Source organism: Macaca mulatta, chromosome 2, assembly GCF_049350105.2.
Source record: "Macaca mulatta isolate MMU2019108-1 chromosome 2, T2T-MMU8v2.0, whole genome shotgun sequence".
Taxonomy (NCBI): domain Eukaryota; kingdom Metazoa; phylum Chordata; class Mammalia; order Primates; family Cercopithecidae; genus Macaca; species Macaca mulatta.
The window spans coordinates 60450288-60469124 of record NC_133407.1 but is presented as its reverse complement, the minus strand read 5'-3'; the positions used below and the strand labels follow the sequence as shown (position 1 = coordinate 60469124).

Below are 18837 nucleotides of genomic sequence, written 5' to 3'. Positions count from 1 at the left end.
TCTTTAATTTTATTAAAAGTTCATCATTTTCTCCCTACGATTGGTTTTGCAGTTTTACTCTTTCGTATATCATATAACCTATTACTGTCATCTACCATAAAGATACTAATTATTTCCTATAAGTTTTTGAGCAACCTAAGAATCACCTGTGGACCTTGTTTAACATGTAAGGCTTCTCACCCTATCCCAAAATTTTGATTCGGTGGGTTTAGGGTGGTTCCTGGAAATGTGCATTTTAACAAGCCAGCAGATAATTCTGATATAGGTGGTTCTTACAACACAGTTCAGGAAACATAGCCGTAAACACTTACAACACCGTGTTTCTGAAGCTTTTTTGCATCAGTACATCAGTAATTGGTCAGAGAAGCATATGTTTTGATGAGTATGAAATTACTTAGAAAGGAAGCCATTCAGTCACACGTGGCAGTGCCCTCAAAGGGCTGCTGTCAAACTTAGTTTGTCTGTCCAATTTTGGTCCCCACAGTATTGTGTAGGATGTTACAAAATCAGTGAGGATCATGCCTCCTGGTTTATTCACTGCCAGTAGAGAAATATTGCACTCTCAAACGCTGCCTGGAGATTCATAAGAAACATGCCATTTGTTATGATGCTTAGCAATTTCAAAAACCACAGACACTCAGTCTACTAAATGTGGCTCCTACGACCCCTTCATTTAATGCTTCTAGCCCTCTTTATGCATATCCTCCGGAATTATAGTTTGCTTTTTTAGAACTGACATACACACCAAAGAAAAAAAAATCAGTAAAACCATGGAAGAAGATTGAAGTAAATTTGAAACTTCAAATACACACAAAGAAATTCCCCGTAGACTGTATGGGAGTCATAATTCCCAGAAGCAGTGTTTTCAAGGAGGATAAAATGACATACTATATTTTTTCTCAGTTCTTACTTAAAAACTAAGAATTTGGGGTTAATTTATATGTCAATATCTATATATCTATATATTGATGTTTATATATGTCAATCATTACATATATATATTTTTTTTTTTTTTGAAATGGAGTCTTGCTATGTCACCAGGCTGATGTGCAGTGGCATGATTTTGGCTCACTGCAAGATTCAAGCAATTTTCCTGCCTCAGCCTCCCGAGTAGCTGGGACTACAGGTGCACACCACCACGCCCCGCTAATTTTTTGTATTTTAGCAGAGACAGAATTTCGCTGTGTTACCCAGGCTGGTCTTGAACTCCTGAGCTCAGGCAATGCGCCCACCTCAGCCTTCCAAAGTGCTGCGATTACAGGTGTGAACCACCGTGCCCGGCCTGGGGTTTATTATTTTTTCTTCCAGAATATGTTTTCTTTTGAAGGCATTTATCTTTAACAATCAGAAAAGAGTATCTAGAAATTCAAATATCACAAATTAAACTCATGACGGTCTCAAATATGAGTTATTTATGCACAATGCAATACTTTCAAGACAAAAGTGGCATAAGCCAAAAAGCACATAGTATGAGTAATTTTTGAGTCTGGATGAAAGTCAGTGTGCCATATGAACAGTAGTTATGTGGAGGTTATTGTCTATCGTCATTCCTTCAAGACTGTCACAAGAACAAGCAGAAACAAGCAGAAAGTCTGGGAAGAAAAGGAAGCAACCACAGATAACAGGAAATTCACCCAGTGCACCTCAATCTATTATTGGTTTGGCTTGTAAATGGCAGTTTCAATGAATACATAGATGAGTTACTCAAAAACAGAAGAGGGCCAGATGCAGTGGCTCATGCTTATAATCCCAACACTTTGGGAGGCAGAAATGGGAGGCTCACTTGAGATCAAAAGTTCAAGACAAACCTGGGCAGCATGGTAAGACCCCATCTCTACAAAAAAAATTTTAAAATTATCCAGGTGTGATGGTGTGCACCTGTAGTCCTAGCCACTTGGGAGGCTGAGACAGAAGAATAGCTTGATCCCAGGAGTTCAAGGTTCCAGTAAACTATGATCAAGCCACCGTATTCCAGCCTGAGCAACAAAGGACACCCTGTCTTTAAAACACACACACACACATACACAAAGAGAGAGAGAGAGAGACAGAGAGAGTTCGCCTTCCATTTGAGACACTTCGAATTGCCTTTCATACCTCCATTTTTATTAAAGGTCCAAGTTCAAAGACTGCAGGAGTCCCTCTCTTACTCTGAATTCTCTTAGTGTTCCTCACACTTTTATATAGGCCATTAGGACATGGTATTTCTAAAACCACCTGTTCATCACAATAAAAGGATTATTATAATTTACATTGATCCATGATGTCAATCATGATGACAGTAGCTACTATTTATTGATCCGTTATTGTGACCAGGTCTCAGCTAAGCAAGACCACTGTCAACTGTTGTGGCACTTTTATGTGCCTTCATTTATGGTGCATGTAATCCTCTCGGGGATGCATGGCTTGAGTAGAAAACCCCCACAGCCATTTGTGTTGTGTTAAGTATAACTCTAGGGAGTAGGAAAGGGAAGCTCAGTGACGTCAAATAGCTTGTCCTGGATCAGTCAGCTGGTAAGTGGCAGATTCTGGACTTCCACTGAGGTCTGCCTCCAAAGACAATGCTCTTACTGTATAAACCATAGGCCTACACTAGACAAAGTCATTGGTACAGTCTCATGTGATGTATTATAATAAAGAGTAAACATGGCGTTCAGCACACTGATTGAATAAATTATAATTGGTTAAAGACATTCAGAATTGCAACAAATCTTAAAACAAGATAGAGAGTGAATTATTGAACTCTTGTGCTCTTGAAATAAAAGAGGTCTGTGACTACACAAGATTTTTTTCATTATGTCACATTACAAAGTATTACATTCCACTCTGCGTGGTGCCCAAGGCTCTTTAGGATTGGTCTCTCTGATTCTCACACTTCATCTCTTGCCTCTTCTCTCCCACCCTGCTTCCTCGCAGAATTAGTTATGGTTCCCAGAATACATTTTATGCCTCCCTTCCTCAGCTTTTTTCTTTTTTATTTCTTTTTTTTATTTTATTTTTATTTTATTTTATTTATTTATTTTTTTTTTTATTTTTTTTTTCTTTTTTTCTTTTTTATTTCTTTTTTTGACTCAATGATCTTCCTCCCTTTGTCTTCATAGCTGCAACTTGTCCCTGAGAATTCAGCCCATACAGCATCTCCTCTAGGAAACTTTTCTGCTTTGTATGCCCCAGTTTAGGATAAGTGTCTCTCAGTGTGTTCCAGTTAGACCCTGTGCACGGATCTAGCCTGGTACTTATCCCACTCTGTACTCACTTGCTTACTGCATTTCTCTGCATCTCAATGATTGAGACTGCCATATTTGTGTTTATATCCCCTTTACCTGGCATGTGCCTAGTGTGTGGTAACCATAAAGGCATTTTGAATAGAAGAATGGGAGAATCAATGAATGGCAAAGGGTGTTAATAAAAAGTGGAACTCAGTCTTCCATGACAAGAATAACATGAATGCTAAATTCTCTTATTAACTGAGAAGAAACCACTGGAGGCATCTCATTCATTTCTAGTCAATTCTACCACCAGGACATAAAAGGATTTTTCTCTATTCTTTGGACCCTTTAGGAGTTTTCCCCCTTTAACGCCTTTCTACCCTTCCTCCATAACAAGGCAATCACCACCATGTCTGTAGTACAAACTACCTGCACACTGGCAAGTTGTAGGCATAAATACTTTGGTCTAGTCAAAACAAAAGCAGATCTGTCAAGAGGAAAGGTCATGGCAAGTGTTTTGGGATGCTTGAGACATTTTGCTTGTTGTCTTTCTAAAGGGCCAAAGAATGACAACATCTGCTTATTATGAGAGTGTTTTGAGAAAGCTAGCAAAAGTTTTAGCAGAAAAACACCTGGGGCTGGGCATAGGGGCTCATGCCTGTAATCCTAGTACTTTGGGAAGCTGAGATGGGCAGATTGCTTGAGCCCAGGAGTTTGAGGACCATGGGCAACATGGCCAAACCCCATTTCTACAAAAATAAAAAATTTAAAAACCAGCCAGATGTGGTGACACGTGCCTGTGGTCCCAGCTACTAGGGAGTCCAAGGTGAGAAAATTGCTTGAGCCCAGGAGGTGGAGGCTGCAGTGAGCCATGGTTGTGTCACTGCACTCCAGCTTGGGTGACAGAGTGAGACCCTGAGATAAAAAGAAGGGGAGAAAGAGAGAGAGAGAGAAGGAAAGAAAAAGAAGGAAGGAAGGAAGGAAGGAAGGAAGGAAGGAAGGAAGGAAGGAAGGAAGGAAGGAAGGAAAAAAGAAAGAAAGGAAAGAAAGAAAGAAAGAGAAAGAAAGAAAGGAAGGAAGGAAAGAAAGAAAGAGAAAGAAAGAGAGAGAAAGAAAGAAAGAAAGAAAGAAAGAAAGAAAGAAAGAAAGAAAGAAAGAAAGAAAGAAAGAAAGAAAGAAAGAGGAAGGAAAGGAAGGAAGGAAGGAAGGAAGGAAGGAAGGAAGGAAGGAAGGAAGGAAGGAAGGAGGGAGGGAGGGAGGGAGGGAGGGAGGGAGGGAGGGGGAAGGGAGGGAAAAGAAAAGAGACAAACACACTGGAAAGCTTTACTAGAGAGTCCTTGTCCACTACAACAATGCTCCTGCTTGTTCTTCTCATCAAACAAGGGCGATTTTGTGAGAGTTTCCATGGAAAATTATTAGGCATCCATCTTACAGTCCTGATTTGGCTCCTTCTGACTTTTTCTTTCCTAATCTTAAAAAATCTTCAAAGAGCACTTATTTTGCTTCAGTTAATAATGTTAAAAAGACTGCATCGACATGGTTAAATTTCCAGGACCTTAGCTCTTTAATGACAGACTAAATGGCTTACCAAAGTGTCTTGAACTCGATGGAGCTTATGTTGAGAAATAGTTTCCACTTTTTATTTTTATCTTCTAATTCCATTTTTTAATGAGCTTTTGAAGTTCCCTCATATATCTGAACTTTGTTGAATTTGATATATAATCTGTGCCTGATTGCTTCTGTTCTCCATCTCTTCTGCCCAGCTGCATGTCTCACAGGCTGCCATGTAGTGATTGTTTCAATAGGCTCCTTTAGCTCTGGTGTTCAGGTACCTTCCATGACTGGGGACACCTGTAAGCAGAGGGAGGCAGGAGAGTGAGGTTGAGTTATTGATTTGCTGGCTGCCTCCCTGCTGGGACACTGAGGGTCGACAGTGTCCTCTATTCCAGGCCACAGCTGTCATCAAATGGTGCTCTCCATACCGGTCTCCCACTGAGTCCTAACTGTTCTCTACCCTTTCCTCTTCAGGCAGAGGGATGTTAGGCCTGCATGGTTACTGGCCCCAGAATACCATGGCGCTTTTCCTACACCTTGCCCACTTCTAAGTAAATAATCTGTTAACTCTATTAACTCTCCTCAATTGCTCAGCTTGAGATGCCATCTGTTTCCTGCCAAGACCCTGCATGACACATCACCGATCCTATCTGGGGCCCATGAGGCTTCATGCCTGGGCTGGACCCTCACAGGCTCTAGGCCCCTTCTTAGTCCTTTCTAATGGGGCTTCAGAAAAACTTTCCCATAAAGTCCACTATATGACCTCTCTGTGACTGTTACACAATCTCTTTCCTGGATCTTACACCTAGAAAGCCTTGAATTGACTTCTTCCTTCAACCCTCAGCCCATGACTGTTCGAGAGCACCTGCTTTACACACTTGTTTCTGAGTTTGTTGACTCTTCCAGCTTCTTAGGTTCTTTTGTGTGTTTTTCCTCACACACCTACCTTGCTACCACTCTATCTGGAAAATTCCGTCTGATCGTTTTCCACACTCTATCTGGAAAATTCTCTCTTCTTCATGAGGGTCCCAGTTCTCATGTCACCTTGTCTCAACTAGAAGTGGAATTTCTGCTCTTCAAATGCTGTAACACGTGGCTTATACTTCTCGGTAGCACTTGCCAAACCCTACACTGAGCAGTAGAATTTGTAAAATGCTATACCTTCCCTAGATAATAAATTAAAGCTCCCTGTGAGGGTGATTTTATAGCCCCTCAGATCCAAATATAGTGCCTTACAGCTTATCTGTGCTTGAAAATACATATAGGGTGGATGGATGGTTGATAAATGAGCAGATGAACATTCTTTATTTTTCATTCTTCCTGCTGTGGATCTTCTCAGCTCTGGGAGACCTGTTATTATTATACTTATTCATCAACTTCATGTTGAATAAGATCAACCCCTTCAAAATTCATTTTTTTTAGCAACAAATACTTTTAACTTGGTGCAGAAAAGGGATACAATTAACATATAAACATTTGTATTAGCATTCTGAAAAACTTTTAAGTTGACAAACACAGTAACACTTTGCGTTCCAATTGCACTACAAAATTCAATTTAATAACCCATAGCTTTTATAGCCAGTTGATATTTAAAAAAATAAACAGATCCGTGTTAGTAGAGAATGTCCTAACCAAATTGTGATGCTTTGTTTTTGGTGTTTTGTTTTGCTTTGTTTTTTTAAGAGATGGCATTTCACTCTGTCTCCCAGGCTGGAGTGCAGTGGCATGATCATAGCTCACTGCACCCTTTGACCTCTGAGGCTCAAGCGATCCCCCTACCTCTGCACCCCTCCACCCCTCTGAGTACCTGGGACTACAGGTGCATGCCACCATGCCCAGCTAATTATTTTATTTATTTTTTATAGAGACAGGGTCTCGCTATGTTGCTCAGCCTGGTCACAAACTCCTGGTCTCAACTCCTGGCCTCAAATGAACCCTCTGTCTCGGCCTCCCAAAGCACTGGGATTACAGGGATGAGCCACCACACTTGGCCAAATTGTGGTGCTTTAAATGAAATAATGTGTTAATTGGAAAGTGAGGATGTGTTTGAATATCCTCTATGTTCTACATGCAAACAACATTATTTTAGATGATACATGATCATACCCTGATAGTATCACTCCACATGATATTTTTTAAATGGAATATGATAATCTTAGAAAAAATGGTTTCTTGATGTAGCTGTGAAGAGGCTGTGATATCATATCTAAATCACTTGCTTCAAAGGACATACTATGGGCAACAGACCTTTAGAATGACACGTCCCCAGTCATGCATATGTTAGATATAATAGCAAAAAAAATAAAAGTTTTTTAAGATATGGGATATTAGAAAAATTTTGTTTTGTTTCTTGAAATTCTTTTAAAATTAATCTCACAACTCCAAATTGCCTCGCTTTTACTGACTTCTCTGAAACTGACTAATACCTAAATTTGGGGCCTCACATTCAGCTACTTTAAAGTTCTGCTAACATTTCCTTCCTAAAACCGTTTCCATTGATTTTTCCTCCTAGGGCTGATTTTCACTGGTGAAAAGTATTTGCTTCCTGGCTTGTCTCTGAAGTCCTTCATCCTTTGTTGTTAGTAAGCCTATCATTTTGTCTTGACTGTCTCATCATAGTCATTATATCCCATTCACCCATGTCTTTAAGGACTCCAACAATTTTGCCAAGTGTTCCTTGTAAACTTTGGTCACACATAACTCTTCAAGTGAAACATTTGGATCTGCCTTGAGAAAAAATAAAGTAGATAACCCTCTATGTCAAATCCAAAAGGATCTATGTACTTAAATTTTCCCTAAGTCAATCATTATTTCAAATCATCTCAGATATCATAATTATTTCAAATGTTTTTTGAGTAAATATGAAAGACTGAGACAGAAAAAATGTATCATTATTAAATAGCATTACATTAAATCATCTTGTCACTAAAACCATGGTACCAGCCTGAGCAACATGATGAAACCCTGTCTATACAAAGAGTACAAAAAAAATTAGCCAGGTGTGGTGGTGCGCACCTGTGGTCCCAGCTACTCAGGAGGCTGAGGTGGGAGGATCACCTGAGCCTGGGAAGCAAAGGTTGCAGTAACCCAAAATCTCACCACTGCACTCCAGCCTGAGTGACAGAGTGACACCCTGTCTTAGGACAAAAAAAAAAAAAAAAAAAATCATGGCAAGAAAGCAGTGATCACAAACTGTAAAGTCAAGTCTTTCCTAGAAGTGGGATTGGGGTGAGGGAGAAGCAGTGCCTTGTGCTTTGCTATTTACCTCGTATCCTCACATAAATTTCTTTCTTTTGATTTTTGACATCCCAGAATCCCTTTTTAAAGGGGAGGGGGCGGCATTATTATTTTCTCTTGCTGATTAGAAAATTGTAGTTTAGAAGATTCAAATCTAAATCTTCTGAGTTAATATTAAAAATCCTCGAACATTACAATTAGATTACCATGTTCTCTCACTTGAAAATGTGAAAAATGGGTGTTTTAAAATTTTTAAAATTAATTTCAGCTTTGGTATTTTGTTTTTGTTATTTGTTTTTACTTATTTTTCCCCTTTTTTCCCCTCTTGGATCACCTCTTGAAACCTTCTTTCCTCATCCCAGCTAGGCTGCTGCACCCTTTATGACTCAACGGTGCACTGTTAATAAACATTTACTGAGCCTCTAGCCCAGCAGGCACTGTGTTAAGGCTGTTCCTGCTCTCAAGGAACAGGTAACCCTGGGGGAGACACAGTACCCTAAGCGCTTTAACTGAAGTCTCTGTAGATGTGGTTGCACAAAGGAAACCACTATGTTTATGGAAAATTTAAATTTGCAAAGAGCATTACTAGCTTTAAGAATGCTCCATGTCAGACAATTTCTATCAAAGCAAAGCAGAACTCTGAAATTTTTTTTTATATTAATTGTAAGTTTATACTTCATGAGTTCCTGCTTTCCTTTGCCTCTGCTATGCTCCTTAGTAACCTCCACTAGAGCTTCTCAAAAGATTGGAGGTCTCATCACTGAGGTCTCAGATCAAATGTCACCTTGAACATCTAAGCTCTTTCCTGACCACTGAAATGCATGCATGCACAGCAAGTCCCCAAGTCACTTACTCCCTATTCTATTTTCATCATAGCCCTTATCACTATCTTACAATAGATTTGATACGTATTTTCAGTGTTTGTTTGTTTGTTTTTTGAGATGGAGTCTCACCCTGTTGCCCAGCCTGGAGTGCAGTGACGTGATCTCAGCTCACTGCAACCTCCACCTCCTGGGCTCAAGTGATTCTCCTGCCTAACCTCCCAAATAGCTGGGATCCACCCACCTCAGCCTCCCAAAGTGCTGAGATTACAGGAATGAGCCACCGCGCCTGGCCAGTTTTTAGCCTTAATTTGGAGTTGACAATGGAACAGCCAATTGAATAGTTATCCAAAAAAAAAAAAAATAGCCTTAATAGTACTTTGCTTATGAAAACTCTACATTTCGGCTGGGCATGGTGGCTCACACCTATAATCCCAGCACTTTGGGAGGACGGGGCGGATGGATTACCTGAGGCCAGGAGTTTGAGACCAGCCTGGCCAACATGGTGAAACCCCGTCTCTACTGAAAATACAAAAATTTAGCTGAGCATGGTGGCGATTGCCTGCAATCTCAGTTACTCAGGAGACTGAGGCAGGGGAATCACTTGAGCCTGAGAGGTAGAGGTTGCAGTGAGCTGAGATCTTGCCACTGCACTCCAGCCTGGGTGACAGAGTAGACTTTCTAAAAAAAGAAAAGAAAAGAAAAGAAAACTATATATTTTATTATTTTTATCCTGAAAATGCTCTGTAAAGGTGAGCAATCCTGTGCGGCAATTATTAGACCTATATTAGAAAAAAGAAATGGTAGTGTACAAAGGGCAGATTGTGTTCATATGGTCAAACAGGCGCTGTCCAGAATTTTTCCAAAGTGATGGAACAAATTTTATTGCTTTCAAGGTGCTATGAAAATTGAAGATAGCCGGGCGCGGTGGCTCAAGCCTGTAATCCCAGCACTTTGGGAGGCCGAGGCGGGCGGATCACAAGGTCAGGAGATCGAGACCACAGTGAAACCCCGTCTCTACTAAAAATACAAAAAATTAGCCGGGCGCGGTGGCGGGCGCCTGTAGTCCTAGCTACTCAGGAGGCTGAGGCAGGAGAATGGCGTGAACCCAGGAGGCGGAGCTTGCAGTGAGCCGAGATCGCGCCACTGCACTCCAGCCTGGGCAACAGCGTGAGACTCCGTCTCAAAAAAAAAAAAAAAAAAAAGAAAAAAAGAAAATTGAAGATAAATATATACAAATAAATATTGTCCTACTACAGATTGAGCTTTCCATTGTCCCCTTCTTGCTGAAATCAGGTGCTTTCATCTGAATTTGAAGAGTGAATCTTATGTTGTTTGTAAAAGGAATAAAATTCTTCAGTTCAGCATCTAAACTCTGACATTGCAATGGATCTTCTAATTCTATGATCATTTGTAATCATACACACTCTGCTTCAATGTAAAATTAGTCCATTCAGTCAACAAATATTTATAGACTTCCTACTATTTGCCAGGCACCATGTTAGATGCTTGGTGATTCAACAGTGAACAAAGCCAAGACCCTGCCCTTGTGGAGCTTCCAACTGAATGAGACAGAAAGATATTAATCAGATAAGCACTAATATCTATCTACAAATGATAATCCCTGCTATATAAGGAACATGCTATGTGCCATGAGAACTTATGGGGGAAAGCCACCCTCATCTGGATTTGGAGAGGGCTTTCCAAATGAAGCAACATTCAAGTTGAAATGTGAAGTGATCAGTTGTTGACTAGGTGAAGATGGGAGTACAGAGAGGGGAAAGAGAGTATGTGTGTTCCAGAGAGTGAGAACAGCATGTACAAGAGTTGGGTAAGTTTGCCTTTGCAGCTTAGTGTTATGGCTTTAGGAAACATGTCTTTTGGAGTGCTGCATTGACTTTTGCTGCCAAATAGCTAAATATACTTGGGTTTATGGTTATTTATAAAGCTATATTTCCAGAAGTTCATGTGTCATAAAGCATGGAAATTTGTTTTTTATTACCTAGTTACTGGCAAAATAAAAATGAAGCTTATGGCATACTAGATACTTTGTGCCAAAATTTCAAACTATTTCAAATTAATTTGGTCATTCCGACATTAGAAATGGAACACCATGAAACAAAGAAACTAAGCACAGAAAGCTAAATATCCAGAAAAACTTTAAATACTGTTAACCAGATGCTCTTTGTGTGAGCCAATTCCTTTTGAAAATGTCAATGAGGGCTTTCAACAGTTTTCCATTGTCATATCTGAATTGTGCATTCTTTTAGGGACAAAGGAGGAAAGGTTAACCAAAGTCATAATTTATTAGCCTACTTTCCAGATATGCTAACTGGGTTCTGGTACACTGTACAGTTCTGACTTTTGATCACTTACCCAGTAAACAATGGAAAATACATGGCATGATTATTCTGCTACCTTCAACAGTTGTAAATCAAGATGGCCAGCCTCTCATCGAAGGAAAACTTAAAGAGAAGCAAGTCAGATGGAAGTTCATCAAAAGGTGGAAAACACGCTATTTTACACTGGCTGGAAATCAACTTCTGTTTCAAAAAGGAAAGTCTGTAAGTTCCTCCATCATCTTTTACACTTGCATTTTTAAGGTCTTGATCTCCACCAATAGCTAGACATTTTGTCTTAAGTTTAAACTCTGATACTTTTTCCATCTCCATTTCACCATCTTACAGCATTGTTTTCTCATATATGTCTGTGTCTAGTCTGTTTATTCCTATGTTAGTTGGTTCACTGTCCCCTTCCAGTTTATTATGGAAGCTTGTTTTAGTTGACTTTAGTTGTTTTAGTTGAACTGCAGAGGGACTACTAGGTCTTGACTCAGACACCGTGCCCTTTGTTTCCTTGTGGACCATGTACACAAATTCATGACTTATGATATTGGCTCTAATTTTTTATAAATATAGTTTATAATTGGAAGTGGGGGTCCAAAAAAGGAGGACATAGGCAAGGAGGAAAGAATGGAGGCTGATTTACTTTAGGTACTTTTTATAGTCAACAAAGTTTAATTCTGATTAAAATATTACTGTCTTTCATCTATTTAATATTCAGTTAATGAATATAGTAGAATTGTGATCAAACTAATAAATATTTAATATAATTTTTCATTTGAATAAGATGATCAGTAATTATTTGTATTGTGAATTTTCAGTGGAAAATCTCTGAAGTAGCATTCTATTCCAATCAATAATGCAAAGTTATCCTCTTTTCAAATTGGTTCTATGTATCATTAAACTCTACTGATTCAGGATCAAGAGGAATCAAATCTTGACCTACTTCTTGAGTATTTTAAAAAATAATCATAATGACTAGCATTTTTTCAGTGCTTACTATGCAACACCTTGGATTGCCTCTAACAATCCTCAAAATAATCCTATTAGGCCACCACTGCTATTATTGCCATTTTACAGATGAGGAAACTGAGTCAAAGAACCTGATTGGATTGTCCAAGGACAAAGCTAATAAGGTGAGAAAGGATATAACTGAGGTCAAGATCAGGCAGTGTTTCACCAAAGCATGTTCTTAAATGAGTTTACTGCTTCCCATGTATACTTAAAATACAGAGCCACTGGCAAACTGTACTCACCAGGGATCTCCATAGAAACAGAACCAATAGGATATATAAAGACATATAAGAGATTTACTGTGGGAATTGGCTCATGAAATTATGGGGAGTGAGAAGTTCCATGATATGCTGTGTGCAAGCTGGAGAACCAGGAAAACTGGTGGTGTAATTCAGTCTGTGTCCTAAGGCCAGAAAATTAAGGGAGTCAATGATATAACTCCCAGTCCAAGGCCAAAGGCCTGAGAACCTGGATATGGGGGTGAGCTGCGGCGAGGGATGTAAGTCCCAGAATCTGAAGGCCCCAAAACCAGGAGCTCTGATGTCCACAGGCAAGAGAGAATGCATGTCTCAGCTCAAGAAGAAAGAGCAAATTTATCTTTCCTCCAACTTTTTATTCTATCCAGATCCCCAATAGATTGGATAATGCCCACCCACAATGGTGAGTGTGGATCTTCTTCACTCAGTCCACTAATTCAAATGCTAGCCTCTTCCAGAAACACCTCACAGACACATACAGAAATAATGCTTTCCCAGCTGTCTGGGTACCCATTAGCCCCGTCAAGTTGACACATAAATTTAGCCATCACATAAACCAAACCGTATGAATTAATTAATGAAAAGTGGTAAATTAGTTAAAAATTATAATTCATTCTGGACCATATGCACTATATCTTTAGAGACCTCATTATAAAACTTACTTGAGGCCGGGCACGGTGGCTTATGCCTGTAATCCCAGCACTTTGGGAGGCCGAGGCCGGCGGATCACAAGGTCAGGAGATCAAGACTATCCTGGCTAACACGGTGAAACCCCGTCTCTACTAAAAATACAAAAAATTAGCCGGGCGTGGTGGCGGGCGCCTGTAGTCCCAGCTACTCAGGAGGCTGAGGCAGGAGAATGGCGGGAACCCGGGAGGCCGAGCTTGCAGTGAGCCGAGATTGCACCACTGCACTCCAGCCTGGGCGACAGAGCGAGACTCCGTCTCAAAAAAAAAAAAAAAAAAGACTTACTTGAACAATTTAATCAACAGGAATCAAATATCATGTATTTGAATTATGGCAAATTCTGACCAGTGTTCTTTTAATTAATAAGACTTCTGTTAACTTTTTGGATGAAAAAAAATTTTTTTGTGATACCTACTGTGTACTCATGTTACTTTCCTCATCTGTGTGTATTATAACATATACAGATGGACTTTTCTGAGGCTGAACATCTTTTTGAAAGGGCAGTTCAATTTAGACAGCTATTGGAAATTTAAAGAAACTTTTTTTTAGCATAGGTTCACACTAAAGCATGTTTAAAGTATTTAAAATGACTATCTGAATTTTCTGTTTTTATTCAAGAAATCAAGAATAGAAATGGAGATGTAGTAATTTTCCAGATCCCTTAAGACAAAGCAGAGTCAATCTATAAGAATGTTTTTCTGAACTCAAATAATGACCTTTATACTTTCTGATTCATGGCTTTTTAATAAGGTTTAAAGAAAACACAATTTTATAATTATTATAATAACTCGTTTGACATGTTTATCAGGAAATAATGGTCTGACATTCCATAACTCTGACAAAACTTGCAGCTCAAATAGTGGGAAATAATTTAATATAGCATGAAGGCCACAGCAAAATACTTCTAATCTCCAGGGAAACAATAACCTACCAGTGGTCAACAGTCCTGCTGAAGCTTCAGGTCCTTGTAAAAGGGCCCCTTTTAAATGAAAGAAATGTGCATTTTAAAATGAGAGCTGAGGTTGAAAGACTCTAATGGAAGACTCTAATCTTTCACTTTTGCATTTTTAAGACCTTGATCTCTACCAACCAGCTAGGCAATAGTGTCCTTTGACTTTCTATTACTGTCTCAGTTGATTCACAGTCCATCTTTAAATTACTATGGTAACTTTTTATTTTCTTATCAATCTCTGTTCTATGCACTGCTTCAAAGAAAGGCAATTTTATTACTGTCAGATACTTACTGTAAACCAAATTAGGCTAGCAAAGTATTGTCTAGTGTGTATGTCTTCAAACTTTATCCTGTGTACCCTAAAAGAATTTTGAACAATCTATGTAATACCTTGCAACATTTTAAGTTGCAGCAACACTTTTAACATAAGTTTAACATTTGCCCGGACTGTAATTTCTGTTGAATTGTAAATATTGACATTTTAAAACAAAAGGATTACATCTCTCCATTAAATGTAACCACTGGATTAAAATACCGTAGCAGTTTAACACCTAACACTATTTTTTAATACATAAATTAACTCTTTTTTATATAGAAATGTCCACATTGTTTCTCTTTTTCTTTGTTTTGAAATCATGTTTCTGTTCTACCTCTATCACAGCATTTTATCCTGAATGGCATTTCATTTTTCACTGAGTAAAACTGTATGTATAAATTGAAATTTGATTGTTTGAATTTCTTGTGACCATCCGTCTCCAAGTGTAATTTTTTCTGACTCAGTTATCTTTTCAAAAAGTTATATCCTTCATGAAAATACCTAAGTATAATGCCAAGCTTAATAATTATTAAACATTAAAAATTGAAATATTATTGAAAATGCACCTCATAATGAAATAGATGAAGAGTGATTGCATTGCCTTGGCTGATGGATACTTCCCTGATGTCAATAGTTGGAATTGCTTTTTTATTTGGTGTTTCTGAGATTTTTTTTTTTACATTGGACAAAACATCATAGAAAGTATGGGATGAGTGAAGAGGTTGCTTTTTCATTGCAAAGTAAAAGGAGGGTGATTGCAACAGGAGAGGTGGGCAAGGAGAATTGGCAAACTTCTCAACCACAGGTACTTTCTTTAGTAGACAAAATGTATTCATATTAAAGACCTGAAATTGCTTCAAAGAAATATCTGACCCCTTAAAATTATTCGTCTTAGCCCAGGCGATGACCTTGGTATTGTAGAGATCCTTAAATTTTTGCTTTAATAAAAGGTGAATGTAATATCATTAAATATTCCTTCCCTTACTGTTTGTAGACGAAGCATGCTTCCAAAGCTGCAGAGAGTTTCAAAAACAGTTTGGTCTATGGGAACACTGGAAACCTCCCTATTCAATTAAGGTTTGGCAAAATCTTTCTCAGAGGTAGCACAAAGGAAAATTCAATTTCATGCCTCCCAAACTACCCGAAATTATAAGTTAATAGCACTCCAAAATGTACCATTGCACCTTGCTCTATTAATATAACGTTAATAGAAAATGAAAGAACTCTGAATTTTTCCCAAATCCCGCTTTATAATAATATTCTATAAATTAGTTATCTTGTGTCAACTTATGATACTCTAATAAAGGCCCGATTGCTCACTCCTTCAGTTATTCTAATGATTCTGAGGCCTTAGCACCCAAAATAACAAAGGTCTTGAGCTATAAAAAGTGAAAGGATTCTGGCCCTCTTAGAAAATTATCCAGTAGCCAGAGATCCTTGCCTACAGTAACAGCCAGCCCATATTCTTTTCTTCCCATGCCTTTCAGAAAGATGACCCTGACGACTGCCCAATAGAACTCAGCAAAGTGCAGAGTGTGAAAGCTGTGGCCAAGAAACGCAGGGACCGCTCTCTCCCCCGGGCTTTCGAAATCTTCACAGACAATAAAACCTATGTCTTTAAGGCCAAGGATGAGAAGAATGCAGAAGAATGGCTCCAGTGCATCAATGTGGCAGTTGCCCAAGCCAAAGAGAGGGAAAGTAGAGAAGTAACCACATATCTGTAGGGATTTACAAGTCAGCCACGACAACTACACACCACAGGCATTGTATTATCAATGCCAATGTCAAGAAAAAGAGCTAAATTTACCAAGCCATGTTGTTTTTTACTAAATACCAATGGAATTCTTGTCCTTTAAGAAGAAGGGCCTAAAATGGCAGGATTCTTAGTAAATGTCATACTCTAACAGCTTTAGTATTGACTTCAGAATATATCTGATGCCTACAAAAATAAAATAAAATAAAATAAAAGGAGCTAGAGAGTATGCCCTCAGACAGTGTGGGGCCAGGAAGGGAAAAGTCACTGATAAAAGAACCTCTGTAGATATGTCATTTAAAACTATGAGAAAACAGCATGAAAAGATGCCTGAACTATCCGTCTTGAGGAAAGATTAGCACTTCTGATGAAAATCACAGTCTGTCAAAGGTATTAAAAGAAAAATTTTTTTAAAAACCCGTTAGAAACATTGAACTAATGTACACTGAGAAAAACCATATAACTTACTTATAGACATATAATTACATGATCCTCTCTTACTACAAATGAGGCTAACACATGGTAAAATGGTTCTCAAGTCAGTTATGTCATTAAATACTTCTCTTTCAGAATTATTTAATTATTCTCTTTAAGTTCATTTTATATAATCTACAGTTTAGATGCTTGGACATATATCCTGCCCAAGGCACTAAGTGTAATATAGAAAAAGGATAGAAGCCATTTTCTCTATCTTCAAAATAATGTGCCATCTCCATTAAAATTCAGACTTTAAAGTTCTATAATTTTTTCTTTGTATTCAACCTTTTAATACCTCCAAATTACAAATATCTATTTTTTCACTACATAGATATATAATTACACTATGATAGAAAGAATGCCGGAGTGATTCTCAATGATCCATGCCTTGGTATAATCCTCTCCCCCACTGAGTGTTGGTGGGACATGTAACCTGCTTCTAACCAACAGAACATGGCAAAAGTGATGGGGTCATCTCTCCCATAATTATGTTACATTATATAGCAAAAGTGAAGAGAGGTTGCAGATATGCATAAGGTTTCTAATCAGTTGACTTTGAGTTAATCAAAGAGACCCCCCTGGGTGGGCCTGACTTAATCAGACTAGTCCTTTAAAAGAGGGTAAACAAGTCAGAGACTCTCTCTCCTATTAGCCTTAAATAAGCCAGCTGCCATGAGCTCTACGGCTGGAAGGAAATGAGTTTTGTCAACAACCATGTGATCTTGGAAGAAGCATCTGAACCTCAGATAAAAGCCCAGCCCCAGCCAACACCTTGGTTGCAGCTTTGTGAAACTCCGAGCAGAGGACCCAGCTAAATCACGCTTGGACTCCTGACCCACAGAAACTTTCAGATAATAAATGTATGCTGTTTTAAATCTAAATTGTGGTGATTTGTTATGCAGTGATAACTAATACAAAAGCTAAGTTGGGCTACATACAAGGGATTACTTTTTCCTTGAAATTTATTTATTATGTTGTCTAGTATAGAAACCTAGAGAAAGACTATGAATGGTCAACACCTTGACCCTCCTGCTAACTTACTAGGATAGGAAATATAAAAGAGACCATGTTTGCAAAAGGAAACAATTCCATTTTAACAAGTAAAGTTTGAGGGTATTGTGAGTCACAGAATTTATTACACATTGGAAATAGAGTTCTGGAGGTCAAAATTCAGGATCACTGGATATATAGGTAGTCGCCAAAGATGCAAAATTAGATGAAATTACCCAGAGAGAATAACAACACAAAAGAATTAATAAGGGTTCCTTGAGACACAAGCATTTAAGTAAAGGCAGCTGGTGTAGCTGATTAGTGTTCAGAGATGATGTAGACCAGGGGAAATGATGTCACAAAAGCCAAATTAATATGGATTTTTCAGGAAAAACAGACAGGGCAACAATTTGAAATCCTGAAGAGTAATCACTTAAGATAAAACCTGACTTTCACAATCAGGAAGCAATTGGTGTCATTGGTAAGAACAATTCCATTGGAGTGAGGGAGTAAACATTACATTTTAGTAGGCTGAAGAGTCAATGGGAGGTTAGGAGTTTAAAGCAATAAGTGGACTATTTTTTCAACAAAATGGGGCTACAATGAAAGGGTTAAGATGGAGCAAGTATTTTCTTGCTCTTTTTAAGATGAGTAAGAAGGGAAAGATGAAGGAATTAAAAATACAGAAAGAAAGAGGAAAAAAGTTACTTTGCTTGAGTAAAGTTTCTAGAAGTGATAGGAAAGGATTAAAACTCCTTTATTTTGCAGCCATTAACTGAGCACCTACTAAGCAACAGTTGTCATGTTTGGCCTGTAGATACAAAGATAAAAGACACAGCTTTTCTCTTCAAGGGGTTTAAAGTTTAGTGAAAGAGACATACATGTAACAGAAATGTAAGTACTACGTGGCAAGTGCCTTGATGAAGGTATGCACAGGGTCCTGGGGAAACACAAGAGAAGGCACCACTGTAAGCAACTTTAAACTCAGAATGGACTCCCTCACTTCTTCCCAGAGGTGATAGAAAATGAGCTAGTCTTAAAGAACTAGTAGGATTGCTGTGGGCAAACAAGGAGCAAATGGTCAGTAGAGTGAACCACGCTGCAAATGCAAAAGAGGGAGAAGGAACATGGTCCATTTGCAAAATGTAAGTTTTTCCCTAGGGTTGAAACATAAGGGGTGTATGGAAAATGGTTCAGAGTGATGCTGAAAAGGCCTGCAGGACCACAGGAT

General features: G+C 38.6%; 1 protein-coding gene across 6 annotated transcripts in view; it reads left to right on the top strand.

The window, feature by feature from the left end:
• VEPH1 (ventricular zone expressed PH domain containing 1) overlaps positions 1–18837 on the top strand; it is a 265267-nt gene that overhangs the window by 221857 nt on the left and 24573 nt on the right. For 5 of the 6 annotated variants that reach the window (XM_015131877.3, XM_077994168.1, XM_028843808.2 and 2 more), the window contains 2 exons: positions 11246–11382; positions 15874–17497. In XM_015131877.3, coding sequence (XP_014987363.2) covers positions 11246–11382; positions 15874–16110 — 374 coding nt within the window. In that variant the 3' untranslated portion in view covers positions 16111–17497. Of the gene's footprint in view, positions 1–11245; positions 11383–15873; positions 17498–18837 lie in introns of those variants that run through there. The other variant, XR_013414535.1, reaches the window with a different exon arrangement.